Raw genomic sequence first — 14,270 nt, 5'->3', positions numbered from 1 at the left:
AAAATAAAATAAAATAAAATAAAATAAAATGTAGGCCTACTCAGATTGCATAGTTTTCCTCTTGTGAGTTTTGGCAAATTGTGTCTTCAAAGAATTGGTCCATTTCATCCAGGTTATCAAATTTGTGGGTATAGAATCCTTTGTAGTATTCCTTTACCAGCCTTTTAATGTCCATAGGCTATGCAGTGAGGTCCACTCTTTCATTACTGGTATTAGTAATATGCTCCTCCTTCTCTCTTTTCTTCTTAGTCTAGCTAAAGGCCTATAGATTTTACTGATCTTTTCAAAGAAGCAGATGTTACTTTTCCTGATTTTCTCTACTAATTTTCTACTTTTAACTGATTTCTGTTCCAATTCTTATTCTTTTCCTCAGTTTACTTGAATTTATTTTGTTCGAGTTTTCTAAAGTAGAAGTTTAGGTGATTAATTTTAGATCTTCCTTCTTTTCTAATTATGCATTAAATGCTATAAATTTCCCTCTAGGCACTGCTTTGGCTGTTTCCCACAAATTACATTAAGTCATATTTTCAATTTCATTCAGTTTAAAATACTTTTTTAATTCACGAATTCTTCTCTAGGGTGCCTGGGTGGCTCAATCAGTTAAATGTCTGACTCTTGGTTTCGGCTCAGGTTGTGACCTCAAGGTTCGTGAGTTCCAGCCCCACATCGGGCTCTGTGCTGACAGCACACAGTCTGCTTGGGATTCTCTCTCTCGTTCTGCCCCTTACCTGCTTGTGCTCCCTCTCTCAAGATAAATGAACTTAAAAAAAATCTTTGATTATGTGTTATTTAGTTATTTAAAAGACCATGGCTTAGTGTCTAAGCATTTGGGGATTTTCAAGTTATGTTTCTGTTACCGATTTCTAGTCTAATTCCACTCATGTCTGAGAGTAGACCTCATATTATCTCCATACTTTTAAGCTGCTGAGATGTGTTTTATGGCCCAAAATACAGTCTATCTAGGTGAATGCTCCATGGGAGCTTGGGAAGAATGTACAATCTGGTTTGGGGTGAAGTGCCTTATAGACGGAAATTATATCCAGTTTACTGAAGATGCTAGAGTCCAACTACATTCTTACTGATTTTCTGTTGCTAGATCTGTTCAGTCTGACAAAGCATTAAAGTCTCCAGCCACAATAGTGCACTCATCGATTTTTCTTTGCATTTCTATCGATTTTTTTGCCTCACATATTACAGTACTGTTATTAGGCGCATACACATTAAGGATTATTATGTCTTCTTGGAAGAGTGACCCCCTTCTTGGAGAGTGACTATGTACTGTCCCTCTTTATCCCTGCTGTGAATTCTGCTCTGTCTGAAATTAACAGACACACCCACTTCTTTTAATTAGTGCTAACATGGTGTATCTTTCTTCATTCCTTTACTCTTTATATATGTCTTTATATTTAATGCAAGTTACTTATAGATAACATATAGTTGGGTCTCTGTCTTTTAATTAGTGGATTAGAGCATTAATGTCCAAAATAATTCTTCATGTACTTGGATCAGTATCTTCCATATTTTTACTGCTTCAATTTGCTCCTCTTGTTCTTTGTTCCTGTTTTTGTCTTCCACACTTTTTCTTCCTTTTGTGGTTTCAACTGAACACTTTATGTGATTCATTTTTTTTCTTAGCATATCAATTGTGCCTCATTTAAACATTTTTTGTGTGTGACCGTCCTAGAGTTTCTAATACACAACTAATCCAAGTCTACTTCCAAGGTAGTACTTCTCAGGTAGTATGGGTACCTTCTAATAACAAAATATCCCTAATTCCTCTCTCCATCCCTGTATGATCATTGTCATTCATTTCATTTATACATAAGCAACATAGCATATATACGTGTGTTTGTATAAAAGTATAATCAAATACACTGTTGCTATTTTATTTTGAACACACTGATATTTGTTAACAAGATCAATTAAGAGTAAGAAAGATAAACGTTTTTATTTTACCTTTAATTATACACTCTCCAATATTCTCCCTTTGTTTATACAGACCTGAGCTTCAAACCTTTATCACTAATTTTCTCCAAAGAACTTCTTTTGGGGCACCTGGGTGGCTCAGTCGGTTGAGGATCTGACTCTTGGTTTCGGCTCAGGTCATGATCTCATGGTTCGTGAGTTCAAGCCCCACATCGGGCTCCGTGCTGACAGCACGGAGCCTGCCTGGGATTCTCTCTTTCCCTCTCTCTTTGCCCCTCCTCTGCTTGCTCTGTCTCTCAAAATAAAGAAACTTCAAAAAAATTAAAAAAAAAAAAAGAACTTCTTTTAACATTTGTTGCAACTAATTCCCTAATGGCAACAAATTCCCAAATTTTTGCCTGAGAGTCTTTATTTCTCCTTCATTCATGAAAGAGAACTGCAGTGTTATCAGTACAGATTTCTAGGCTGGCATTTTATTTCTTGAACACTCTAAATACTTCATTCCATTCTCTTCTTGCTGTCATGGTTTCTGAAAAGTTCAATTTAATTCTTATCCTTGCTTCTTTGGCTTTTTTCAAGATTTTCTTTTTTTTTTTTTTTTTTTTTTTTTTTTTTTTTTTTGTGCAGTTTGAATAGGATATATGATTTGTAGGTGTAGTTTTTTGTTTGTTTGTTTTTGCACTTACCAGGTTTTGTATCTTCTGTGCTTCCTGGATATGGAGTTTGCTGTCTGACATTAATTTGGGGAAATTCTAAGTCACTATTGCTTCGATTGTTGTTTCTGCTCCTTTCTCTTCTTGTTCTGGTATTTCTAGTATGTACATGGTATGCCTTTTGTAGTGGCCCCACAGTTCTTGGTACTCTGTTCTGTTTTTTCCCATTCTTTTTTCTCTTTTCAGATTTGGAAGTCCCTACGGTCATATCCTCAAGCTTAGAAATTCTTTCTTCAGCCATATCCAGTCTGCTAATGAATTCACTATAGGACTTCTTCATTTGTTACAGTGTTCTGACTCTAGCATTTCTTTTTGATTCTTTTAGAATTTCCATCTCTCTGCTTAAATTATCCATCTGTTCTTGTATGTTGTCTATTTTTTTTTAATTAAAGCCCTTGGCATATAACCACAGTTTCTTTAAATTCTTGGTCCGATTATTCCAACATTCCTGCCATATCTGATTCTTGTTCTGATTTTTTTTTTTTTACTCCCTTCCAATAAATTGCTTCTGGTTTTTTGCTTGTGTGTTGGGTTTTGTTTTTGTTTTGGGGGGTTTTGGGGGTTCTTTTGTTTTGTTTTTGCCTTTTAGTATGCCCTGTAATCTTTGAGAGGAGAACATGAATGTAGTGGTAAAAGGAACCGTGGTACGCAGACCTTTATAATGCAATGGTACGTTGAGGGTGGAGAGGAAACATGAGGAAGCATTTGAAAGTGCTAAGATTAGGTCTCTGTCTTTTGGTGAGTCTATGCCTGTGGAATGTGAATTTTGCCTCTGATTCTTGGGGGTTTTTTATTCCCCAGGAGGGACATGAGGGGTACAGTGGGCTTGAGATAGCTATTTCCCTTCTGCCACATAGGGTAGGTTCTGAAATAACCAGCAAGTTGGGCTCTGGTGAAAGAGTTTCCCCTGAGAACACCCTTGCTAAGAACAAAATGCCTGGACATATTTCACAATACTTCCTTTTCCCCTCCCCCAGCCAGGAGCATGCAGGGATTTTCCCTGATTTTCATGGTGAAGGCCTAGTAGAGATCCTGGAGGTAAAAGCACATAAGCATGGCAGGCTCCCTGGAACTTTTAACTCTCAGACTTGTCACAGGAGCCTCACAGCAATGCATCAGTTAGTTCAGTTTTTCCTACCCTGGTTCTGCTTCCTGCAGAGGCTTTAGCTGGTAGGTCTCTGCTCCAGTAGGTTGTGAATTTCTGTAACTGCCTGTCAGTGTCTCCAGTGGTGTGAGAAGCAATCTGCCTTGTGATCTCACTTCTCTTAGAGATCTAAGAAGAGTTCTTGATTTCTCAGTTCGTTCAGCTTTATATCATTTTAAGGATGAAATGAAGACTTCTAAGCTCCTTACCTGGCAGACTAGAAACCTAAAGTCCCTCTGCTAACTATTTATTAAAAATAAGTTACTTCAAATTCCATTTCGTCAATACACTCTTACTTTAACTATCAGTATATCTTGAATTCACTACTTTTGAATTTCCAAACTTAGATAATCTAAAAATATCATTGTTGTCATCCAATATGATATGACCTTGTTCATAAGCAGCTTTTATAAGTCTTACAGTCTAACAACTTAAATCCTTTTTAAATTCAGAGTTGAATAACGTGTCCAAACCAGCCATTAATAATAAACAGGATAAAACAAAATAGTGACTTATTTTAAAAATCTAGGATTTTGGATGAAATTTGAAAAAAGTTATACATCATTAAATATATAAATACTACTGCATTTATACATCTAAATTATAGGCAGTATTTTATTTTTATTTTTATTTTTTTTCAAAAGTATTATTAAATATATGTAAAACTAAGTAGCTCCTATAAAGTGGTATCTGCAATCACTAAAGACATAAAAAGAAATGTCCAGAAGCTTGTGTTATCTTTGTAGTCCGCATGAATATTACACAATTAATGACTCTGCATTACTGAAAATGGAAAATGTTCAACTGAAGGTCTATTCTAACATATGTGTCTGTACCTTAAATATAAATCCTATAAAATGTCATATATTTAGGAAAATATATGTTAACTGAATGTAAGCTCATTACATATTTCAGATAAATATGATGTACCCTTTTGCATCCTTACTTTAGAATGTTTCGTGTGTGTGTGTGTGTGTGTGTGTGTGTGTGTGAGAGAGAGAGAGAGAGAGAGAGACAGAGAGAGACAGAGAGAGAGAGAGAGACAGAGAGAGAGAGAATGACTTAATCTCCTGTTCATTCCAAAGATTTGTTGCTTTAGAAAATACCATCTTTCTGGCACAGAAACAACATGCACACTTTAAAGATGAAGTACTAACCCTTTTGGTACACTGAATAATGGAGATTTATAAAGGATTCAGGAAGACAGTCGGAGCATTGGGACACCCCACATGCAACTGACATTGTCAGTAGCCTGGCAACAGCCTACTTGCAAAGGTATTACTTTATTTTCTTAACCTAAATTCAATTTTTTGTTTCAATCTCCTATGAAATGCACCTCCATACATTATAATTACAGTAGAGATGCTCTACACATTAAGTGCATGAAATGCAAAAAAATTAAAGTGGTAAGAGTATATTTACATTAGATTTGTATAATATTAAAGCTCATTTTTGAATATGTGAGAGTATGCAGATATGAAATAATCACAATGAAATTTAAAATATAGGGGTGCCTGGGTGGCTCAGTCGGTTAAGCGGCCAACTTCGGCTCAGGTCATGATCTTGCAGTCTGTGGGTTCAAGCCCCATGTCGGGCTCTTTGCTGGCAGTTCAGAGCCTGGAGCCTGCTTCCAATTCTGTGTCTCCCTCTCTCTCTGCCCCTCCCCTGCTTGCTCTCTCTCTCTCACGTAATAAACATTAAAAAAAAAAATTTAATTATAGTTACAACTGCCAAAAATAAAACTATAAAACTAAGTGAAAATTAAGTTCATATATATGTGTCTGTGTATCTGTAGAAACATGTACATATGCCATCAATATTATTCCTATCAAAATTAATTCTATCGTAATTCTGTACTAAAGATCAAACTCACTTGTATGTAATTTTTCAAAGACTCCATTTTTAAACCACAATTTTAACTAAAAAAAAAAATCCAACTTATCTTTTCCTGTGAACAGTTAAAAAATATTATATTGAAAAATGTACTAGGCTGAATGCTGATTATATAGGATATATATGCACAGACACATCATCTGACAAATAGTAAGCTGGATTTTTTTTTTATTAAAATTTTTTTTTTCAACGTTTATTTATTTTGGGGACAGAGAGAGACAGAGCATGAACGGGGGAGGGGCAGAGAGAGAGGGAGACACAGAATCGGAAACAGGCTCCAGGCTCTGAGCCATCAGCCCAGAGCCCGACGCGGGGCTCGAACTCACGGACTCGAACTCACGGACCGCGAGATCGTGACCTGAGCCGAAGTCGGACGCTCAACCGACTGTGCCACCCAGGCGCCCCTAAGCTGGATTTTTAAAGAAATTAGTCAACATTCGTGTGCCCATTCTCATTATTTGGAACAGGATCGTTCATTCCCATTTAAGTCTATGTAAGAACTGATGAAAACCTGAGCCAGAAGAACCTCAAGCCCACGAAGACCATGTGGTCATTTCAGGGTCAAACTGTATCCATATGGAATAACGGCAACTCTCGTAAAACGTCTCAGAGCCAGGAATTCATTTATAAAGGCCAATGGTAGTTTTAAAGGGTGTCAGGATGGTGTCAGGACAGAGGAAAAGAATTTGAATTCTCATAATCTCTAAACTACCCTAAAGTCACTATATAAAGGAACACCCAATTTTAGTGAAAAGCATTTTAGCAAGCTAGACTACCATCCCTATGCTTTCCCACTGAGAAATACACGGACTACACTGGGAAAAAAGCCTCTGGATCCACATCAGAAATGCGCGTATTATTCCATTAAAAATGCGCACGCACAATACGGAGATGCTGTGGGGTGTCTGTGTCCTGTGGCACGTAGTAAACCCACAAGCTGGAACAATTGCATCATTTATGGATAAGACTGGAGTCCAGAATGAAAAGCTACCCATGGATCCTCCACCTGTGTCCTGAAGAATGCTTTAGGGTCCACGATATGAGGATTATTCCCCAGGGTTTGCTATTAACTGGCTCCAGAGATGTTCACCGGCTTGTTTCACAGTTGAAAAAACTGTGAAAAGCCCAAAGGGCAGGAGGCTTTAAACTGCCGAGCAATTACAACAAAAGAGATAATTAAAAGGAAGTAAAATACTGGGAAAATGTCTTTCATTGATGTGCTGAGAAAGGGACCCGAGGAAGTGAGGGGGAGAAGGCAGTGCTGTCTATCTCCAGGCTTGTCTGCCCTCGAACGACGACGAGGACCAGCTGGTGAGACTGCGTGAAGATACTCTGGCTCTTTTGTTCCAGTCACTGATAAAAGGAAAAATCCAGGCTGTGTAAGAAGAAAAAAAGAGAGAGAGAGAGAGAGAGAGAGAAAGGAGAGAGAAAGGAAAAAAGAAAGAAAAATCCACAAAGTGCCTTCATCTAAATGATTAAGAAAACTTCCATTAAAAAAGTGAAAATAATCAGAGACGTCATACAATTTTACACAAAATCCATCTTGATTAGATGCATTTTTAAATAGCAGTTTTCTACTATTGCAATAACAGATCAGAATAGCTGTTTTCAAAATACTATGCAAAAGTTGCCATAGTAACAATGCCAAGTCCTTTTGAAACATAATTAATTGCCTAAAAATTCATCAAATAGAATATGGCACTCTTCTTCAGAAAATTTCTGCATTTTCTTTTACAGTATTATTATATATGTAGTATTACCATGCACATCTTCTATTTCATCGAGTTTTTCTCTATGTAAAATGATTTTGTTAAAAGTATTACTACTTTCATCCATCGGTCTCATTAAAAAGAATTCTGTTTTATATTTAAAGCTTAAAGATAATCTGAAAAAATTAAGAATTCATCTGAAACCAGGACGGACAAAAAAAATGCCTTTTCCTCAATATACAACTATATTTACATATTCTCTTCTTACCTCTGCTTTTGAATCGATCAAGTGATTATCTTATTTACCCTCAGAATATTTCAATGAAAAAATGTCCTCAACATAAATGACAAAGAAACACAGCTGCATGAGTAGTAAAGCAGAAAACAAAACCCACAGAATATCATAATTACAACATAAATGTATCTTACTCTTTGTAGTCCTTCATACCAATCATCTTGATCAAACCAATTTGAAATGTAAGTCATCCAAGCCATAGAATGTTTCTACTTTAATCAAGGCAATTGGAAAGTCGGCATCAGAACAGTCAGCACCTAAAGTAACAATAACGTGTTTCAACCAAAAAGCTTTACCAAATTCTGCCTTGTGAAATGTTGCTCAGTACAAGAAGCTAGAAGCACAGCCACATTTCAGCTGAAACAGCTTTAATAATTTACAAAGAACAGCATCTGTAAAAAATAATGCTAACCCAGAAAATGTAAGCCTATAGTCAAACAGGAAAGAAAAACCAAATAATCATTACGTTGTTGTAAAGTACCAACAAATGCTTCATCAAATATTAGGCTTTCAGTTTTCATTCTAAAAAGCATGTGATTCAATTTTTTCAAGAAGGCAAATTAGTTCCAAAAGTGACCCAGTTATAAATAAGGAATGCGAAGAAAGCACAAAGCAACAGGAAGGAGAACATGAGTTCCATTCTCAACCTTGGGAGTTGGAGATAAAGCCGGAAGAAAGCCTCTGCGTTAAAAGGTCTATGACAAGACCAATTCTGTATTTCTATTTGCTTCCATCTCCATACTTGAGAGTTAAGTCATTTTAGAGTCAGCTGACTGCTCATTACCTAAGTGCCTCAAAAAGTCAAAGGCCACACCTCACTTAATAGAGTGCTCATATGCTTGACAGAGAATCACAATCACGTGAATTTGATCTCTTTTTAGTTTTACTCACTTCTGGAAGAAATTTACTAGCCATGCTCAATAAGAGATTCCCTGGGACACTGGAGAGCACGTGGACTTCAAGACGCCCTCCGTAATGGTGACGTGCTTCTCCCAACGTTAACAAGTCCTGACTGATCTTTTCCTCACCAAAGAATTACACCTCAGTGGAGAAAAAAGGAAAGGGGGGGGGGGGGGGGGGCGCAGAAAGAAAAAGAAAACATTTGGGTGACTTGAGTGTTTCATTATTCGTATCCCAAAAGTAGCACGGCATCTGTGCTGGCATAAAAAGGTATGCATGTAGGACACATGAATATCACCATGGCCGACTGAGAAGAGCCTTCAAAATTTATCAGATGGAACATGGGACTCTTCTTCAGGGTACCTCTTCCTCCTTTTCCTCTAAGGCCTATTTTCAAATACCTGCTTGAAGCCTCAGGTCACAAGGCTTGGGAATAGGCTTTTCCTTGCGAAGGAAGTTGTAGGACTGATGTAATCTCTTGTTTAACTTGTTTACCTCTTGCTGGACTCCTTTCAACCACCTCTAAGCATTCCTTACTTTCTCCTGCATTCCCCGTTTCAATGACTGTCATTATGCTCTCGGCAGTAACCTGAGACAAACACCTCACGCCACCTGTGATTCTTCACCACCCTCCTCCGCCCGTTCCACTACATGTGATCACCAAGTCCTATCAAACTATCTTCAAAATCTCTCTTCAAAAGGCCCTTCTCTCCAGCCATAATGCTACTGTTCTAGTGAAACCCCTCATCATGTCTTGTAAAAACTAATAAAATAATTTACCTATTCATTTTCTGCTTGCACTGCAATTGCTAAACACGTTCTATACCATCATGATCTGACGCCTGCATGTTTTTAAATGCTTTTGCCTGAGCCGTCCTTCCCCTGCCCCTGTGAAAAATGAGCTCTTTGATATTTAAGGTCTTCTAAGACCCAACCTAAAAACTCTTCCTCCTTGAAGACTTTCTCAAATGCACCACATCCCTCATCTGTGCGCCTTTATTCGTGCATTTGCATGCATTGGATAGTGATCACTTGTGTAGACAAAAATTGTGAGTTCTCCAAGGCAAAGGAACTTGCCTTATTCGTATTTGTATAGAATACACAGAATGTTTGTTGAGTGAACTGACACTCCCAGTGCTACAACAGTTTGTCAGCTAATGGCAGGTCACATGAACTGAAGGTACTTACTTACTACTGAAACTTGGAAAGGGTCTGAAGAAATGCATCCAAGTGACAGGTGATGTACTTACCAACAAATGAAATAGGATTACAATTCAGATCCTTATAGGGAGATGGCTAGCCAAACCATTTAAGAAATGTTTTTTAAGTGTAAAATTAAAGGCCAACTTGAATCGGTAAAATTATTTTAAAGTCATATCAGCACAAGTATATTTATTACACCATTGTAAAGACAATGCAGTTAAAATGAATACCTTGTTTATAGGCACACAATAGTTCGGATGTTTTATTTTGCGATATTTTTCCACAAGCACTATTTACCATATTTACAAGAATTAAGAAAAGTAAAATATTTCACATCATGTAATCCCTGATGAAATATTATCTTGCGTAAGATACGTAGTTCCCAATTGTAGTTCAGGTATTTTGATGATCTGAGAGTGACTAGAATCTCACTAATTTAGCGTAAGAACGACAGTTTTCAACTCTCACCTCTCCTCGGTGGGTTAGGACTGTGTGGAGTGCAGAGCTGAAATCTGGCCTCACAGGGGAATCATGTCACCATCACTCAGCTGTAACTGAGACACAAAGGACAGAGTCAAACTGGCACTCCTCCCACATATTTATTTATGTCTGTGGATTGGTCTGTGGGTCTCACTGATTATTGTTAAAATCACAAATTTAACGGGGTGCCTGGGTGGCTCAGTCAGTTAAGCGGCCGATTTTGGCTCAGGTCATGATCTCGCGGTCCGTGAGTTCGAGCCCCACGTCGGGCTCTGTGCTGACAGCTCAGAGCCTGGAGCCTGTTTCAGATTCTGTGTCTCCCTCTCTCTGACCCTCCCCCGTTCATGCTCTGTCTCTCTCTGTCTCAAAAATAAACGTTAAAAATAAAAATAAAAATAAATCACAAATTTAACTTAATTCATAGTCAGAAAATTCTTAGTACCTCCTATGACTAGTGCTGGAAGGAAATGATAATAATCAAAGACTAAATATCATGCTAAAGAAAATGAGAATAAAGTAAAATTTCTTCTAATGTGAGGAAATGTACTATAAGCATTCATGTCCAAACATACAAGTAACCTGAGGTTTGAGTACTGCTTCTGTTTCATATCCTTCTCTGTATCTTTGCCATGACCCCCACCATGGGCAGACTGTATGCCACTGCCCGTTGGCTTTGGACTTGCCATATGACCAGTTTTTCTCAGCGATATATGCACGGAAATCAGAGTGCTCCGGTTCCAAGCTTTGGAGATAGGGCCCGCTTCATGCCTTTGTGGCTCTGCCCTAAACGCAAGAACGTTCCATGGCTAACCTACTGGTCTAGGAAGGAGGAGAGACACAAGGGCAGGGCTGCCACAGACAAATCACACACACCCGCTCGGCCAAGCCAAACCTGTCGTAAACCCCAGGATCGTACTTGTGAGTGTTATAAATGTTTAACGTCGTATTTTGCTGAGTTTTGGAGTGGCGTGTAGGAAGTATTTTTGTGGCATCACTAACTGACACACTACCTCCTGTGGGAGACACACGCCCACGGAGATTAATCAAATCAATACTCTCATCTGATTTACACTAGGAAACCGGGGTCTACTGCCTGTGGGAAATAAGCGAGATTCATAGTTATGACTATCTATGTCCTTGGCAAAGTTTTAAACACGAGGACTTTTTTAAATTAACTGCATATAGCAAGAAATAATTACTTACCTAAGGAATCTGAATTACCTCATGTTATTTTCTTTCAACCTTTAGGAACCATGAGAACATGGCATCTTGTGTAATCCATCCATACACAGGCAACGTCTCCACTTTGCTATGCCTCTCGTGCGTGTAGAAGTGCTTTGTAATTCTAGGAGCAACTAAGGGATATAGCAATTTGAACTAAATAAAGTAGGGCCCTGTTCTCATTCTGAGAAGCTGATCCTATGTGGCAGGCATCAACATCCTACTGTAAATATGGAGATTAAAATCAAGATACACGTCAGCAGTCCCTAGCCTAGAAATCAAAGGACTTACAGTTCTCTGGTTGTGATTTCACACGAACCTCTGGTACCACGTCCTGTAACGTTCATTTCTGCCCTCCTCTGTCTAAACTTGACAGTGTTTTCATTTCCTTGTGCCTGTTTAAAATCCTAAAGGGAGTAAAGTGACCTGTTTTGCCTATCTACAGTTTGGTCTCCATCATGGCTGTTCTGATCGAACGTTTCAATTCTGTCATCCAGTTTTACCTCCGACCAACATACTGGCTTCACCCTCTGAAATTCTGTTTGCAGGTGATTCCTTCTGTACTAAATCCATCCCTCCAAGTGATGTCCTCTTACCTACCTGCACCACAGTTCCTGTACTCTCTTAGTGAGCCCCCGTCTGCCATCTCACAAGACAGAAACGGTAATTATTTTGAACCTCCTAACAAACCAAGTAAGCACGTGCCATTGCTTGTTCACCAAAACAGAGCAGAGTCAAGTGTAAAGTAAACGGCACTATTCACAACTATTCTCTTGCCTGCCTGTATCTGTCTAGAATCACGGCAGGTGGGTTAGGGGAGAGGACAGTGGCTGGCAAGTGCACACGAGCCTCATGCTGAAGGTGCTGCACCAAATGACAGAGACCTGGGATCACCTGTCTGCTTCCCTTCCTATGCACAGACACTCCCCGTGAGGAATCAGCAGAAGGCAGATGACAAAAGCATTGTATCGTACGATCTGGGGGAGTTGTCGACCCCAACTCGATCAACACTCTACCTGAGAATCTCAAGAGGGGGCTCCTGGGTGGCTCGGTCGATTAAGCATTCAACTCTTAGTTTTGGCTCAGGTCACGATCTCATGGTTCCTGAGTTCGAGCCCCAGGCTGGGCTTGGTGTTGACAGTGCCGAGCCTGCTTGGGATTCTCTTTCTCTCCGTCTCTCTCTGCCCGTCCCCTATTCTCACTCTCTCCCTCAAAAGTAAATACACATTTTTTTTAAAATGTGAAGAGGAAGTCTGAGTTAGAGATCAGATACACAATTTATTCAGTAAGCTCCAAACAGAATGATTCTATATATTTATTTTTTTAGAATGATTCTATATGATTAAAAGAAGGTTACTTATAAGACCTTGAATCCCAGCCATGGCAGACAAGTGTGTATATACATACGTACGTACACACACACAGACACACACACACAGGCATATATATATATGTGTGTGTGTGTACACCTATCTCTAATGCTCCTACCAAAGAAAACTAGAAAAGCTGGATGAAAATAGGTAAAATCCAAACTAAAAAGGGGAACCCCAAGAGAAGTCCACAGGGTCTAGCCAGGCACTCTTTGGTGGGGAAGGGGCAGGGAACGCTACTGTTTTCCCAGTAAGATTTGCCTATAAAAGTAATGGCTAAACTACTAAGAAGTTATGGGGAACTTCTGGTACTCTCACACGGCCTGAAGAGCAAACCTGGAGTTCAGATGCTGCCAAGGGAAGAGTGATCTAAGAACGGTGTTCCTTTAGTAACAACTGCCTGGGTCTACCTCTGAAGACTAAGAACGAAGTGGAACTAGCCCATCCCCTACAAAGACTGAGGCTGAGCTTCAAATAAACTCATTCCCTAATCACACCAAGTCGATCATCCCTACCCTACTTCTCTCCAAAAGCAAAAGTGTGTATTCTCTGGAGGAAGAGGACATTAAATTGTCAGTCTAGAAAGCAGGCAAGAAAAGTGCAAAGAATAACAAGCCCCTCTCTGAAGAGAAAGGACATACCAATGGTTCCACTTTGGACAAGGCATGGGAGAGAGATGACTGCCACAAAAGCAGGTAAGAAAAAAAAAATCTGATAAAATGGTAATTAATTCCTGAAGGCCAATGTGAACTACAGCATCAGTTTAAATTTTTTTAATGTTTATTTTTGAGAGAGAGAGAGAGAGCGCGCGCGCGCGCGCACACCAGAGGGGGAGGGGCAAGGAAAGAAGGAGACACAGAATCCAAGGCAGGCTCCAGGCTCTGGGCCATCAGCACAGAGCCCGATGTGGGGCTTGAACTCACGGACTGCAGTATCATGACCTGACCCAAAGTAGGACGCTTAACCGACTGAGTCACCCAGGCACCCTTTTTTAAAAAAATTTTTTAATGTTTATTTTTGAGAGAGACAGTGCAGCAGTTTTTTAAAAAAAATAGAGGTTTCACGGGGTGTCTGGGTGGCTCAGTCAGTTAAGTATCTGACTCTTGATTTCGGCTCAGGTCATGATCTCACAGTTCATGAGTTCGAGCCCTGCATCAGGCTTGGCGCTGGGAGCTAGGGGCCTGCTTGGGATCCTCTCTTTCTGCGCCTCCCCTGCTCTCTCTCTCTCTCTCAAAATAAACAAACATTAAACAAACAAACAAACAGAGGTCCCAGATGCAAGCTGAGTTTGTACTCATTTCTAAGAACTTCTCCGCCAGCCTCAGCTGGGTGCTTAGGAGAAAGATGGGGCAAATCAGGACCGTCCCCCTGGTGGCTCAGTCTTGCAGGAAGCTTGGGGCTGTAGACAGGTGACAG

At 39.4% G+C, this 14,270-nt stretch overlaps 1 protein-coding gene across 11 annotated transcripts in view; it reads right to left on the bottom strand.

The window, feature by feature from the left end:
- The window catches only part of WDR17 (WD repeat domain 17), a 113,526-nt gene that overhangs the window by 79,125 nt on the left and 20,131 nt on the right, over positions 1–14,270 (bottom strand). For 7 of the 11 annotated variants that reach the window (XM_040489850.1, XM_040489852.1, XM_040489853.1 and 4 more), the window contains exons 2-3: positions 10,252–10,337; positions 7,815–7,937 (exon numbers count right to left, since the gene is read on the bottom strand). The exons of 1 other annotated variant lie outside the window; for it this stretch is intronic. In XM_040489850.1, the coding sequence (XP_040345784.1) occupies positions 7,815–7,880 (66 nt within the window). In that variant the 5' untranslated portion in view covers positions 7,881–7,937; positions 10,252–10,337. Of the gene's footprint in view, positions 1–7,814; positions 7,938–10,251; positions 10,338–14,270 lie in introns of those variants that run through there. 3 more of the 11 variants (XM_040489857.1, XM_040489858.1, XM_040489859.1) reach the window with 2 other exon arrangements.

Source organism: Herpailurus yagouaroundi, unplaced genomic scaffold, assembly GCF_014898765.1.
Source record: "Herpailurus yagouaroundi ecotype Mexico unplaced genomic scaffold, PumYag 181, whole genome shotgun sequence".
Taxonomy (NCBI): domain Eukaryota; kingdom Metazoa; phylum Chordata; class Mammalia; order Carnivora; family Felidae; genus Herpailurus; species Herpailurus yagouaroundi.
Note: the sequence above shows the minus strand (reverse complement) of the source record. Positions and strands in the feature narration are given on the sequence as shown.